This window comes from Primulina eburnea, chromosome 4, assembly GCF_022965805.1.
Source record: "Primulina eburnea isolate SZY01 chromosome 4, ASM2296580v1, whole genome shotgun sequence".
In the NCBI taxonomy this organism is placed as follows: Eukaryota; Viridiplantae; Streptophyta; class Magnoliopsida; order Lamiales; family Gesneriaceae; genus Primulina; species Primulina eburnea.
In genome coordinates this window covers 9617310-9633312 of record NC_133104.1, presented here as the reverse complement: position 1 = coordinate 9633312, position 16003 = coordinate 9617310, and the positions used below count along the sequence as shown (strand labels likewise).

General features: G+C 36.3%; 2 protein-coding genes across 3 annotated transcripts; one reads left to right on the top strand and one right to left on the bottom strand.

Moving 5' to 3' along the window:
• The first annotated feature begins 1532 nt into the window (after nt 1-1532).
• Nucleotides 1533-4540, top strand: LOC140830868 (trifunctional UDP-glucose 4,6-dehydratase/UDP-4-keto-6-deoxy-D-glucose 3,5-epimerase/UDP-4-keto-L-rhamnose-reductase RHM1-like). The gene is made up of 3 exons (XM_073194402.1): nt 1533-1736; nt 2397-3957; nt 4071-4540. The coding sequence occupies exons 2-3, from the start codon at nt 2398-2400 to the stop codon at nt 4521-4523; spliced, it is 2013 nt and encodes a 670-aa protein (XP_073050503.1). The 5' UTR covers nt 1533-1736; nt 2397; the 3' UTR covers nt 4524-4540.
• A 2240-nt stretch (nt 4541-6780) lies between these two features.
• On the bottom strand, nt 6781-13579 carry LOC140830867 (gamma-glutamyl hydrolase 2-like). Of its 2 annotated transcripts, none has more exons than XM_073194401.1 (10): nt 13087-13579; nt 12330-12416; nt 11552-11641; nt 10829-10923; nt 9411-9471; nt 8818-8907; nt 8637-8699; nt 7868-7956; nt 7208-7310; nt 6781-7059 (listed from the first exon to the last, which is right to left on the bottom strand). In XM_073194401.1, the coding sequence occupies exons 1-9, from the start codon at nt 13543-13545 to the stop codon at nt 7214-7216; spliced, it is 1131 nt and encodes a 376-aa protein (XP_073050502.1). In that variant the 5' UTR covers nt 13546-13579; the 3' UTR covers nt 6781-7059; nt 7208-7213. The 2 variants fall into 2 exon arrangements, with proteins under 2 accessions (XP_073050502.1, XP_073050501.1); XM_073194400.1 differs by having other exon boundaries at nt 7218-7310.
• Nucleotides 13580-16003: the final 2424 nt, after the last annotated feature.

The following is a 16003-nucleotide window of genomic DNA, read 5'->3' as shown; positions in this document are numbered from 1 at the left end:
TTTTGACACGTTACGATTTTACACGACACGCTTGTGTTCATATTTTTAAGCTCATGAAATGTATGTTCATTATGCTATTTTTCACTGCTGTGTGCTACGTATACGTACTTGTTATCTCTGGTACAGGTGTGCTGAGTCTTTAGACTCGCTAGGCGTGTGTGATGCAGGTGAGTATTTTGAACTGGAGACTGGAGGTGATGATGACTGAATGGGCGGAGCTGGTGGTGCACGTTAACCCGAGGACCTAGTATTCTTCCGCGATAATATGATTTTATGGGAACACGTTTAAATAGTTTTTAGCTGATTGATGAATTCATTTTGTTGAGGGTTTTTGACAGATTTTTATATGATGGACGTTTTATATTTTTAATTGGTAAATGGTTTAGGTTGGTTACTTTTTTCATAAATTTTAACTGTTGTTATTTTATTCAGCAGTGGGATGTTTCTTTTTTTAAAATGTATGTTTTCGAATTTTATAGTTTTATATGGGCATTGTTTCGGCCATAGCAAAAAAAAAAAATCAGTAGAATTTTAAAATGAGCAAGATGTTTCAACCCTCATAAGGACCCGGGTCATCATTGACCCGAGATATTAAGTGGATAGTCTAGATCAAAGCTATTGTGTCGGATATTCTTCTCAAAGACCCGGGCACCTCGTCTCTTCCTGGGCAATCATCATCATAGCCCAGGCTCTCAAGCAAATACCTGGGTACCTTACTACCCAGGTTACCTCGAAAATTGCACCACACTCGAGTATGATTGATACAGGCTGTCTAATCTGTCAGAACCACTTAGAGTTGGAGTGTTCTAAAAGCCATCAGAAGCTATAAGCATGGGCAGCCGACTTGACATATTTAATAGATGACACTGGAAACGAGTTAACTATCCATTTCCTATTATAAATAGCATGTATTAATGTCATTTACAGATTCTGAATCCTTGAACTCTTAAGCACTTAAAATACTCTATCATATATTTGCTGGTGTTCATCATCAACCAGCTAACTTAAACATCGGACTGGTTGCGCCGGACACTCCTCCGGCGCTCATTCACGAGTTCCTTTCTTATTTGCAGGTGTTATTTCAGCCATTATCTTCACTCAAATTCCTAAACACTATAAATTACTGATTTGATCTGTTGGAGCTCCTTACCTGGCTCATCCATTTCAGCGAGTTCACGTCAAGATGTCTTAGAAAATTTTAATTCGGTGTGTGTAGCTTGAGGTCTCAGTTGGTGTAGTTAATAATTTTAATATGTTATTAGTAGTATCCTTTTTCAATGAGCAAAATGGACAACTCATTTGAAATTCAAGGAAAAAAGGTTCAAATTGGCAGATTAAAAAAATTGAATTTATCGAAATTGAATTCATTTTTATTCAAGTGTTAACATGATATCTCATACTCACGAGTATTTTTCATTTTCCCCTGAATTTGTGCTTTTTTTCATAACCCAACTATCTCTTTTTTGGCTACTCGACAAAACGTTGCAATCTTTTTATTCTTTTTTGTAGTAAAATAAAAGAAGATTGCATGAACTCGGGCCGGGGGTGGCGTGTGTATATATAGAACCGATGTTGTGCGACTCTCCTCGCTTCTCGCATCAGTCTGAATAATTTCCTCTCATTTCTCTCAGATTTCTATCCATTTTATCTCTTTTTAAAGGATTGTACTATTTCTGTCTGATTTCTTGCTCGTTCAAACCTGCCTCTGTGATCCTCGAAAGGATTTTGGAAAAAAAGTGAGTTAATTGAAGGTCCCTCCTTCTTTACACTTGATTTCAGTAGGGAATATGCTTTTATGATCTGCGCTTGTTTAAATGTCGTGGGATCTGTTTAATTCTGTGTTTACATATGGTAGCTTAACGCCATTTCTTTGGTTCACGTAGATCTGTGTGCGTGTGCGTGTGCGTGTGCGTGTGATGATGTTTACTTGCGGCGCGTTTCATTGAAGTTGGAAAATATATGGTTATGTGCTCTAATTGGATCTGAAGTGATTGATAACACATTGAATGCGTATGGTGCTGTTTTATTGTTTTGATTTGACTTATGAATGATTGGGTTGATATATTATTGGTGTCAAGTTACCATTTTGAATGAGTTTTTTACTTGGTGATGCTGTTCGTGCTGAATCTTTGTGTTTAATTCTGTGATCGGGGGCTCGGAGATGACTTTTTTCATCTTCGATGTCCTAGGGAGTTAAATGCAATTGGTATTTTTTAAGATATAGTTGGAAGGGAAAATCTATGAGTTCCACTTTTATTAAATGGTAAAGTCGTGATCTTTATGATTAATTTGGTAAAGTTTGCCGATTCTGGTCGATAGTTATCGGTTTTCTGTTTCTGTATCGATTGGTTTGCTCTGCCCATTAGTTGTCAGATTGACCGTTTTTCTCGTTGCAGAATGTCCACATTCGCGCCAAAGAATATTCTTATTACGGGGGCTGCTGGATTTATTGCTTCTCATGTCGCAAATAGGCTCATCAGGAACTATCCCGAGTACAAGATAGTTGTTCTTGACAAACTCGATTACTGCTCCAATCTCAAAAACCTTCTTCCCTCTAAAGGCTCTCCGAATTTCAAGTATGTTAAGGGGGACATTAGCAGTGCTGACCTTGTTAACTACCTTCTCCTCACTGAGAACATTGATACTATCATGCACTTTGCAGCCCAAACCCATGTCGACAATTCTTTTGGTAACAGCTTTGAGTTCACCAAGAACAACATTTATGGCACACATGTTCTTTTGGAGGCCTGTAAAGTTACAGGTCAGATTAAAAGGTTTATCCATGTAAGCACGGATGAGGTTTATGGGGAGACTGAAGAGGATGCAGTTGTAGGGAATCATGAGGCCGCACAACTTTTGCCCACGAACCCATACTCTGCCACAAAAGCCGGAGCTGAAATGCTTGTCATGGCTTATGGTAGATCTTATGGGTTGCCCGTCATTACCACCCGAGGAAACAATGTTTATGGTCCAAATCAGTTTCCTGAAAAGTTAATACCCAAGTTCATCCTTTTAGCCATGAGTGGGAAACCTCTTCCAATCCATGGTGATGGTTCTAACGTACGAAGTTATCTGTATTGTGAGGATGTTGCCGAGGCATTTGAAGTTGTTCTTCACAAGGGAGAAGTTGGTCATGTTTACAACATTGGAACACAGAAGGAGAGGAGAGTCATTGATGTTGCCAAAGATGTATGCAATTTATTTGGCATGGATCCTGACAAGAGCATTCAATTTGTGGAGAATAGGCCGTTCAATGATCAAAGGTACTTTCTAGATGATCAGAAGTTGAAGAATTTGGGCTGGTTTGAAAGAACCACGTGGGAAGAGGGGTTGAAAAAGACCATGGAGTGGTATACCAACAATCCTGATTGGTGGGGCGATGTATCCGGAGCACTGCTTCCTCATCCTAGAATGCTTATGATGCCTGGTGGAGCAGAAAGACATGTTGGAGCTGAGAAGTATGAATCCATGAAGTCCGAACTCTTGGGTACCAACATCGTGGTTCCTGATTCTAAATGTCTCTCTTCACCCCAAAAATCAAAATTCAAGTTTCTGATCTATGGCAAGACTGGTTGGATAGGTGGTTTGCTTGGAAAATTATGTGACAAACAGAATATTCCATATGAATATGGAAAGGGGCGTCTCCAGGATCGATCACAGCTTTTGGCTGACATTCTCACTGTGAAGCCGACGCATGTTTTTAATGCTGCTGGTGTAACTGGTAGGCCGAATGTTGATTGGTGTGAAACTCACAAGACCGAAACAATTCGTACAAATGTTGCCGGTACGCTGACTTTGGCAGATGTATGCAGAGAGCATGGACTCCTAATGATGAACTTCGCCACTGGGTGTATATTTGAATATGATGCTGCTCATCCCGAAGGTTCAGGCATTGGGTTCAAAGAGGAAGACAAGCCAAATTTTACTGGTTCTTTCTATTCAAAGACCAAAGCCATGGTAATTTTCTTCCTTCTTCTATCAAAAGTCTCTTGTAGAAGCAATTTCCTTTTTCTCAGTCACAATTAGCAATCAAATTCACTTACACACGGTCATCTATTTGTTTTCTTAAGGTCGAAGAGCTCTTGAAAGAATATGACAATGTCTGCACACTTAGAGTGAGAATGCCAATCTCTTCAGACCTGAACAATCCACGAAATTTCATTACCAAGATTTCTCGATACAATAAGGTAGTCAACATTCCCAACAGCATGACAATCTTGGATGAGCTTCTTCCATTGTCCATTGAAATGGCGAAGCGAAACCTCAGAGGCATATGGAACTTCACTAACCCTGGCGTTGTGAGCCACAACGAAATCTTGGAGATGTACAAGGAATATATGGATCTGGATTTCACATGGACCAACTTCACACTCGAAGAGCAAGCCAGGGTGATCGTTGCTCCTAGAAGTAATAATGAGATGGATGCTTCCAAGTTAAAAAATGAGTTTCCAGAGTTGCTATTGATCAAGGAGTCGCTGATCAAGAACGTTTTTGAACCAAACAGAAAAACTCCCGTCAAGTAACTGTTTGTTCATCATTAGTTTATGCAAGTTAGCTCAGTTTGTTTTGTTTTCAAGATTCTGTTTCCAGTTGTTAGAACTTCAACTGTCAGTACTGATGAAGCTGGGTTATTTTATGATGGTAGACGGGAAGTTTACTTTTAATGTGCTAGTTTACAAAATTCTGCTTGCAGAAAGCAAGCAAATTAGCATACTCTGCTTAAAGAGATTGTTTGCTTCATCTATAAAATATTATTCTTCAACTTTCGTGTAAAATTTACATATGAAAGCTGAAAAATCACTCTTTTAGAGGCTCAAACACTTCCTAAAATTTTCATTTAAATCTATCTTTGAATTTTGTACTCATCTATAAATTAAGCAGTTAGACAATACTAATTTTTTATATATATGAAACTGAAAATACTATAATTGATTGCATCGGAGAATAATTAGATACAATATATATTCAGTCCTTGATTTTTTTAACGTTAAAATTCGATCAATTTTAAAATATATTTTACTAGTTATATAAGATGTGATTGAGCAAACATCAAATTTACTTATATTTTTAGAACTAGTGAATGAATTTAAATTAATAGTTTGGAAAAGACAAGATTTATTCTATGGCAAAATCAAATTTCCTTATATTTTGATTGATTTTTTTTTTTAAATTTCGTTTTGCATGTTAGCTTCATTGTTTAAATAAACTAATTATTTATTTTATACTTTAATTAGTAAATATCCTTCTAAAACAAAAATGGGATCGGAGTGTACAAACCTACCTTCCACTCTATCCTATGGATTTCTAATTCATATAGACACGTGGGAGGTGCTTAAGATTAATGGATTTCAAATCTAATATTTGTTTAGATTGTTAAAATTGAAGTGACTTCATATCAAACTTGCAATTTTAATAATAATTGTGATGAAATCAAAGACAATCAATACAAATGTTATTTAAAATTCATTTATCAAATCGTCTCAAAAATCAAATCAATCGAGTTAATTCAGGTGAAATCCAACAAATTTTAAAAGACAGAGGATTCAAGGTAAGAAGTGTTTTTGTGATAAAATTAAGTGTGTGTTTCATTTACACAAATGGATTTTTCAGGTTGTTAGTAGTCGAAAAACTATTTTCATATATCTCCCGAATGTTGAAAAATTCCATACACCATGATCTATGGCTACAGTAACAGTTTGCCATCACATAAAGGCACTACACACCAAGCTACACTTTGAACTTATTTCCATTTAGGTTTTGAACTTCAATACTTGTATTATAGATGTGTCTTTGAATGTAGACCAGGTAAGTTCTTGTTCTGAATTTGTAAGCATTCTAGTTTTGCATCTCTAAAAATTTAACTTTCTTTGCTTTTAGATGCCTGTATTTGAATGTTTAAGCCTTAGTTGAGCTTGTAAGGGTGGAAAATATTAATGTACTTTTTAATCTTTGGGGTAGGGTTTGTAAAGTGTTTGGGAATCTAAAAGTCTTTGCACTATTAGTGTTTCAAATTTCCATTGATTTGGTTTTTTTAATTAAATAATACAATTAATTGATTAGCTAGTTATTAATTATTTTTCGAAATTATATAGTTTGCAACTGAACAGTTAACAGCTTAGCCAATCAAAAATTTCACTGAAAGGTATCATACGACCTCAAGTTTTACACATTTTATATAAAATGAAATGTGAATTGAGTGGCATCGATTGTTTCATTGAGGACTCATATTTCATTATGATTTGCTTCTGTGGCATGTGGAAATTTATGGATTGATTTTAGCGCACGCTGACAGCATCGTTTAATCAATGCTTGGTACATTCAGCACAACTGAGATCTGATCCTTCCTGATTGTATTCTTGATCTGACAAGACGATATAGGATACATGGAGTTGCAACTAGCGAGATATGTAAATGTTGTCTTTTAAGATACAATGGGTTGGCCGACGCGGCGCAAGGCACTAGACGAAAGAAAACACGAGAAAACTCCGGTATATACCAAGCGATATTCATGTTTGAAGGAGTATGCATTTCTTGCCTAACCACAAGGTTTCTGTGATGTCATTGCTGATTTATGACAGAAACAGCATTCCTGTACTTCACTTATGGCATTCAGTACGTGCCGGAAGCTGATAAGATCATCGACAATCTACAGGTACAGGCGATTCAGAGAATGACCATTGAAAAATTGAAGGACAAGATTTTAGAACTCGTCTTTCACAAGTTCTATATATCTTGATCCTACATCTGTCAATGGCATTCTCTATGTACCGTAATAAACAGTTTGAAGTAGTAACAAAAATAATGGATTAACTCAATGTCAGGGCATTATTCACATTTGGACAAATGGCAGATATATACATTACATGTTAGCAGAGCTTAAGGCAGACATGCACTCGAAGTGTTGTGGATCTTGCGTCTGCAGCTCACAATAACTTAAATGATGAGCAATTTGCAATGTTCACAGTTTGCTAAACTTTTGTGGCATCGAAATCTATGCATCAATGGCAGTTCAAAGTTCAGGGATTCTAGGTGAAAATGTAAACCTCATCAAACCCCCTCCTGGAAAAATAAGAAGAAAAAAAAACAAGGAAACAAAGTTATTTGATGGTCAAATTACAACAAATATGAACCACAGAGGCAAAAAGACGAGCCGTCGTCCAGAAAAGAAACTAAGAAATGAGTAAATGATAAAGACGAAACATAGGACATTTATTTACCCAGCCTTTCCACAATACGTGGGACTGTAATTATATATAAGGTTGTCAAGTATTTTTCGAGCAGATGGTCGATTCAAGGACTTCCTAGCCTCCCTGAGGAAAAGATTTCAAGGAGACAAAGATAAACAGTCATTATATTGGCAGCTTCTTATAAATCAAGAAGGCAGGATAAAAGTAAATTATATATGCAAGCATGTACTTGTATAAAGACAAGTAAGATGAATTACTTGAAATTGGAAATGATTGAACTATTTCAAAAAGAACGGAAATACTTGAGTACTAAATTCCTGGTTAAAGCTACACTTAAGAAACCATAAGATTTTAAAGATTTGAATTGGATCAACTCTTTAAAAGGAACGAAGCATGTGATGTTGCACGGCGTGTTTCAAACAGAATTTGATACTAAATTTTTTACATTTAAAAATATGACTATAATCATATAAAATCCATAACTGTTATAAAGCATTAAGAAAAACCAAAAATCACCGTGATTGATAACAGAGACAGAATTTCACCATATCCACTTCAAATTTACATGATACCAAGCATCCAACACAATTAACATGTCAATAATAATGACCATCTTGATAATGAGCCAGACCAAAGCTATACTCACTGCAAATTCATACGATATCAAGCTGAAGTTTTACCGGACAAAAAAGTTTGCAACTTGTTGAGTCACTTGAACAGCATCTTCCGAGTGCGGAATTGTTGGTATGCCCCATTCAAAAGCATTTTTCTGCAGTAGAGAGTCATATATTTGTATTCCAAAACCAAAAATTTTCAATGTTTATATATTGATGTGTGCATTTGCAAGTGCCTATCATACAATTTGGAATGAGAGGAGTATCAAGATGGATGTTGAAAACACTCTGGTGTTCATATATTGTTTGTTTTGCCAACAGAATCAATTCTCGAATATAAGATCTCTTAAGACTCTCTAGAGATATCGAGAGAACTGTTTCAGCATAGAATCGACACAAAACGTCATTATCCTACAAATTGAAGCTTATCCCGTAAGCCTCACTCATCCCATGTTAAGATCTTTCATCACAATTTTTGAATGAAAGGAAAGTTTGTCCCCCGAGGTTCTATTAGCTTAACTTTCACCCATCCTCCTCCCTCCCAATAATCATCACAACTTAGCTTGGTTCTTCAAAAAGAAGACATGCATTGGTGCTTTTTCAGGTTCCCATGTGTCGTTATAGGTTATCGCTGTCCATCATAAAGAAGGAATGAAGTAAGGTGTGAAATGCAACTATATAGAACCCTACATAATCACAATGCAATGATTTAGGGTAGAGAATATGCACCTTCTGCATAAAAATGAAAATTTTAAATTCACAGGAAACGGGTGAGATTATGCACCTTCTGGATAAAGTAAAAAATGTTTAATTCACAAAAAATGGGTTATAGTACCTCCGGGTGCCACTGGAAAGCAGTTACAGGGTATCTGCGTGCCATAACTGTTGAGACACAGACCTGACATACATTAATCTTAGGGTAATTAAAAGTAAAACTAACAGCCTTCTAAATGCCACAACTCTGCAGGAAATAGAATCTAAAATTAAAGAAGCAACAGAGGAAAATTCCTCAATACCTTATTATCCTTATCCGCACTAGTTGTCAAGATCTCGAAAAAGTTGCACAACTTTTTATTATTTTGAAACCTTTCTGGTGATATTCCATACTGTAGCATGAGGAATATTAGAATCAGAAAAGAACAAAATAATTTGGTCTTCTGCATTTCTATGATATATAAATTGGCCGTATGAAGTTAATTTGGTAAAATTCATGAATCCAAAAATTGGTCACTGATAAATTTAAAAAAGTAAGACATTGTTCCATTTGCAGTCCTAAATACTATGAATACAAAGTACGCAACTGTTAGCTCCGACTAATACAGGTAGATGACAGCTATCTTATATTTCAGTTGTGTACTACACCTGCTAATCACCAGTACGAATAATTTCAGTCACCCAAATAACAAAACCACCAACATCCGTTAATTCATAAATTATATTCCATGCTGGAACGGTTCATGAGTTTAAATTTGAAGTAAACTACTATTGGGGATTGATTTCCAATGCATTACTGTGTTGTCAGTCGTCTAGAGAAGATGATACATCTGCAAACCTATTACTGATGGATAAATTTAAAGTCACTTGATCATGGGCAGGACAGACCACTTACACAATGATGCTGCATTATAAGGCATTCCGTACTTAGCTTTTTCAGCAACACTGGAGGAAACCTACAAAAACGTAAGTAAGTTCTTTTGGTCACCAAAACCCTTGATGTGATTGTCATTGGAGTTCAAAGCATAAGAGTGATGTGGAAAATAAATTCACATCTAACAATGCCATATTTCCCATATTTCAGGCATCAATGTAAACCACGGAAGATAAATAAAACACTCAAGATATCCAATGGTAAGCACGTATTAAAAACTACGTAAATTCATCCAGCAATCATTCCACTCAACTCAAATATGAAGTTACAAATAAGTGTAATATGGAAAACAAATATAAATAAACAGCGGAATGCGGAAGAAATTGAGGATCTACATAGAAAAGCACGACATGGAACATGGACTTTGATGCACACGAGAAACAGACTAATCTAATAGGAAGTAGCGGACCTCAATATACATTGATTTTGTTTCTTCTAACATCATATAAAAATTTAAGTCGTCGAGAATCAGGTTGTAATATAATATCTGATGTTGACACTTGAGGAGGAACGCAAACGAGCATTTTGATAATAAAACTATTGAGGTTAAAATGGAGTAAATGTGATGGACGTTAATATAATTTGTGCATCTTTAAGATGAGGATAACAATCAGGATTCAGTGGACTAAATAGTGGGAAATTATTGATCCAAAAAAAAAAAATTATTCGAAAATTCACATGACCTCTGCTCTGCTGCGATCAAGAAAACAAAGTTCACAACAGTTCAATGAGCAAGTTGTCTCTTATACATTAGAAATATCCTAAGCAAGCCAAAGCATTCCGGACCTTCAAATTCAACAACAAATTTTGACCGTCAAATATGTGCATTGTTCTCTGGTATCAGGAAGAATTATTAAATGGGACCTTTTCAATCCATTCCAAACAACTTTAACTTTTCACACGTGATTTTCTATAGTTCAGAGAGACATGTACTTGTATTCAACCATTTCAATTGTTTTAGCCTGTGATGTCATTATTTTTCCTCTGACATTAAACAACTAACGCAATAGCGTCTCGATATTTTCCATTGCCAACTACAAGTAAATTAGTTCTCTTCTTGCATAAAAACTAATGAATTTCAGGATTCAGATGATAAGGTAACAAAATACTCAATGTTTAAGATTGAAAATTCACAGTTTAAGGATGTAAAGAGTTTGGCAGTTCATGCCAAAATTACGTTGAATAAATCTTAACAGTAACTTCAGGTTTTGCTTTAACATTATGCTTTCATGCTTTCATTCCAGGTAACTAAAATATCACTAAATTGGCAAACAACCTTTTACTCAAGTTAAAAGTGGAAAGTAATACTTTTTTGGTCAATGTTTATGTTTCTTGGGAACTGAAATATAAAAAGATTGGGTACAAGCAATAATTAGTACCTTTGAAATACAGTTTCATTTATATCTATACTTTTAACAAACTGCAACGTAGAAGCATGACTTGCAGCATTAAATTCTTCAAGGACTCGATTATCCTGTAACCAAATATTGAAACGCCAGAGATCAACATACAGGAATCTAATTAAATCAACTTGAAGCTGGATAACTTATAACTTAAACTAGAAAATCACATAAAAATTTATGAGATCATCAACAATTCCTAATTAAATCCAATAGAAGCTGGATGAAGCAGAAAATAAACTAGAAAATCACATCATAGTTTATGAGATCATCAACACCAAAAGAGTTTATGAGAATCAACTTAAAGATAAGATGTGGCAAAAGTGTAGGTTGAAGATAAAAAGAAAATACTGGAAACTGGAAACATTAAAGCAGAAATTTAATAACACGAATTCACAATATATTGTCTGATAGGCAGAGAGAGAGAGAAACCAGTGCCACACTTATGAGAAAAGGTATATTGTTCTTCCACCTAAAAGAGGACTTGTTTATTAAATCAGTGATTTCCCATCCCAAGCAAACACTGTATTTTTTCGGACAATCAAATGAAATAAATAAGTTCCGCTGGCATCTTCCAATAGTAGTTTTTTCCTTTCTTTCCATCATTTTCCTCCTCTTCTAGTAGGGGTGGGAAATATTTCCAATGATGAGAGGTCACCGTAACGAGATGTAAATTCATGTGCATGAACCTCGACAACTCACCTTGCTGACAATCATTGTTAACAGTTCAAAACCTAAGCAGATGGCAAGCAAAGGGAAATGATCTCCAGCATCATTCTTCCTTAGAACTATCTGCAAAAGGAATAAGCAAAAAGTTGTTATCGTGATGATTTTCACAGCATCTCTTTTATGATACAGAACTACACAAGAGAGACCTAGCTAGTTATGGCTATATCGTGCCCTAAAGCTTCAAAAATATCTTTGCCTATCTAAGCATATGCTTCATAGCATGTAATTTTGCGAGCACCCAGAAAACAAGCAAGCGATATCTATAAACTTGATTTGTTGACAGATATCTGTTACAATTGAAGACCTATGGGAGAAGTAGTTACTGATTGATGATTAAGTGGAGAGAATGCAGCTGACAGGTGATAAGAGGAGATCATGGTGATGGCTGAAGACATGCTTGAATGATTGCTGGATTATGCTCGAACGTGATTATGACTAAAAGTCAGAATTCTATTTTAATTAGATTAACTAAGGTAGGAACACACTGTAGCAAACTGAATATCTCTCCAAAATCATTCTGCTTAATGTACAAAAGAATAAAAGATACTTATGGAAGAACCTGTCAGAGAGAGAGTAGATAACGTAGCACAATCATATTCCAATAAATACATGGATCTTGACAAGAAACATTTTATGTGCTGAAGAATTAAAGAGACGGCCTTCTCATTTACATTTTACTGACACGTAGAAAGGTTGCAGAGAAAGTGTCAATTTCATAATTGATCCTTGAGATGGTCATTTTATCGTGTACCTTAAAAATCAATTCCGCAACCTCAAAGTAAATACCATCTTTTGCCCATCCTCCTGTAAAAAGCACTCCATTAACCAAATTGAGTTTCTGCAATTTCAATTACAAAAATAAAGACATATCAAGACATGGAGCATGATAGTATTACTACTATGTGAATGCATCACGAAAGTGAAACTTATAGGTAGCTAACAAATTCATTGTTATGCCATTGATTGACATGATATTTTGACTATGAAGCATAACTTCATCAATATCAAATGAACCATCACCTTTATATAGATTTCATTGGAGCAACTTTGAGTACTAAGGATTTCCTCATTTCCGTAGAATCAACACGTCAACCAACGGTGTGACAATTACATAAAGCTGAGAATCGCCAATATAAGGATGGTGGAAAGAAAAACTGGACATAAATTAAAAAAGAATCTACAACATCCATCAAATGAAGTCTACACGACAAATGACAAAATATCCTCGTCATAAATACTCAACCATACTTTTCAATCTTGATTTTCTAAGCAAAACATGAACATGGTGGGTGACCCAAAAAAAATCGTTTTTTTAAAAAAAACTTTTTGTAATCTCGAAAAAAAAGTATACGAAGAATTTCCCATAATCAATCCGATAGAGCAGCAACCAAATAGTTTAAATGATTAAGACGGATGATAAAATAAGACTATCGACCAATCAAAGAAACAATAACATCCAGCAAACCTCGATTCAGAAAGTAAGGACAACGAGAGAGAAGTTAAATTACTTTGTAAAGAATATCCTTCGGTTCGTTATAAATAAGTGGAATGACCCGAGCACCAGCGGATTCAACGAACTTGACGTAAGATGCAGCAATATAAGAGGCATTACTGGCTTCATTGAGGCGACCAGAGGCGCCATCCCCTGGGTGGCTGAGGATTCCAATAACTGGACGGTAATTAAGCTTAACATCAGCAGCCTGGCAAGTCGGAGCCTCACGAAGCACTTCGGCGTCGCCTGGTAAAACAAGCGACGGAGCCGTCGACCGAGCAGCTGCCTTAGAGAGACCAATTAGAAGGGTGGTCCAGAGGTAATCTGAAATGTTCGATGAAGCAGACGACGATGGAGAAGTAGAAGCAGCTGAAGAGGAGGCAGTAGAGGTGGCGGTGGGGGAGGAAGTGCCTAAGGAGAGTGGTGGAACAAACAGCGGCATAGGCCGCGGTGGCGGAGGTTGCGGGGGAGGCATCGGAGAGGGCAAAATGGGGGATATGACACGGGATGGCCACGGTACTGCTTTGCTTTAGTAATTGGTTGTGAGAGTACGGAAAATTACGAGACGACCCCACATCATGGCTGACGTGTAGACAAATAATATTTTATCCAATTTATGCAACATGACTCATTGCTAACGTGTTATCCGAAATAAAAAAATAATATTTTTATTTTTTAACAACTCTCGAGACCTAATAATTTATGGGCAACTTATTTAAAAATATCCAACTCCCCTTTCAACTTTTTTTTTACTACCCATCCGCTCAAAACTTAGTTTTAACTACTCCAATTTTTTAAAATACTAATAATATCATTTTACTGTAATTATGGTATGCGAGATTGTTATACATATTGAGTCTGTTCTTAAAGGCATATAGCTCCAACGCAAGGTTTCAACCTATATATCAAACTCAAATGATCGATTTTTTTTTAATAAAAGGCCCATCATGCATCCTTATGATAAATTAAACAGTTTACCTTTTTTGACCAGAGTGTCATTGGGTTATATATCATACTCATATGATCGATACCTTTTTTGACAGCAGCATCCACGCACATGCGTGACCGGATGCACGCACATGCGCGGAGTGGACAGAAGACTTCGCGCATTTGTGCGGAGTGATGGCGCGCATATGCACGAGGAGGCCAGTAGCAAGATTGCCGAGACAGAATGTTGGGCGCACATGCGCGACTTGGGTGCGCGCACATGCGCGAGATGTCCAGAGGACCTCGCGCATCTGCGTGGAGGGTGGACGCGCATATGCGTGAGGCGATGTGCAAACACGCGCCGAGACAATGGTCTCGCGCATATGCGCGAAGACAGTGCGCGCATATGCGCGAGAAGCTTTGGATGAAATTTGAGGGAGACACGTATCAATTACATGCAATATATATATATATATATATATATATATATATATATATATATATATATATATATATATATGTTGAACCATTCGTTTCCTTCAGAATTTTACGCCAGAAATTGAGAAAAGGTTTCGAGAAAAGAGTGAAAAATCCTTACGCCTTTTGTGCAAAATTCGTCTGTCTGATTTTGAATCCAACTTCGGTACCGAGTTCCTAGCAACGTAGGATACAACTGGACGTAAGTTTTACTACGTTTTGACACGTCTTGAAATTATGATATTTTCAGAATTGAATAGAATTCATATATGACGTTCTTGGCATGCTAGACATTGTAGAATCGAAGTCAGATTAAGAAACGGACTGATTATGAAATTGTTATGATTTTCTGAAGCTAATTAACTGAGATATGATATCAGAGTATATTGGTATTGATTATTAGTTGAGGAAATTATTATCTGAGTCAACCGGGATATCGGGATTATGCGGTTATACCGTTGATTTTGAAGTATTGATCAGATTGGTATCGATTTGAACGGTATATTGATATGTTATCATTGACATTGCCATTGCCAGATTGAGGGATTGACAGAGTTTGAATTCCAGAGCAACACTACAAACGAAAGGTATAAGTCAATGTGTATTGGGAGATCGACTTGAGTCGGTTTAGACTTGAGTTTCCCTAAATCACATACTTTAATTTATTGCATTGATATTTGCATATATTTGATTGATATACTTGTTCTCTTGATATATAGATAGCAGGTATCAGATTACTTGTTCTCTTGATATATAGACAGGAGGTATTAGTCGAGTAATCTGATGACAGAAGTGCCTAATAGTGGTGGGATCGCCACAGGCACATTGCACGATGTCATGAGATAGTGTGTTGGCGGTAGTGCCATAGTCTGTCACCGGATAATTGGCTATCGATGTGGATAGAATTATAGCTCCTTCTATTACTGCTGATCGGTAATGTATCGATGTGGATAGAATTATAACTTCTTCTATTACTGTTGATCGATGTCATATCGATGTGAATAGAATCAGAGTTTCTTCTATTACTGGTGATCGAGACTATACCGATGTGGATAGAAACAGAGCTTCTTCTATTACTGGTGATCGATACCATATCGACGTGGATAGATCTGGAGTCTTTTCTATTACTGTTGGTTGATATGGAATGCCAATGTCTGGAAACCGGGATCCCTAGACTAGGATTGAGTCTAGTCTAAATTGTGTAGCTACGAGTATTGTCGACAGTTTGATATAATTTATATTCAGATTTTGATACTGATTATTGTTACATGTTACATGCTTTATATTGTTTATATGATTGCATGTTTATTGATTTATACTGGGATTATATTCTCACCGGAGTTATCCGGCTGTTGTCTTGTTTGTATGTGTACTTGACAACGGGTGGGACAGGTTCAGGGTCCAGGAGATGAGGAGAGATCGTGATTAGAGTGGAGGCTACGGACTTGGATTAGAGATAGGGTTTGGACACTTGAGATTAGTTGTTAAACCTTAGTTGAATAAATGTATATGGTACAAGACTTGCACTT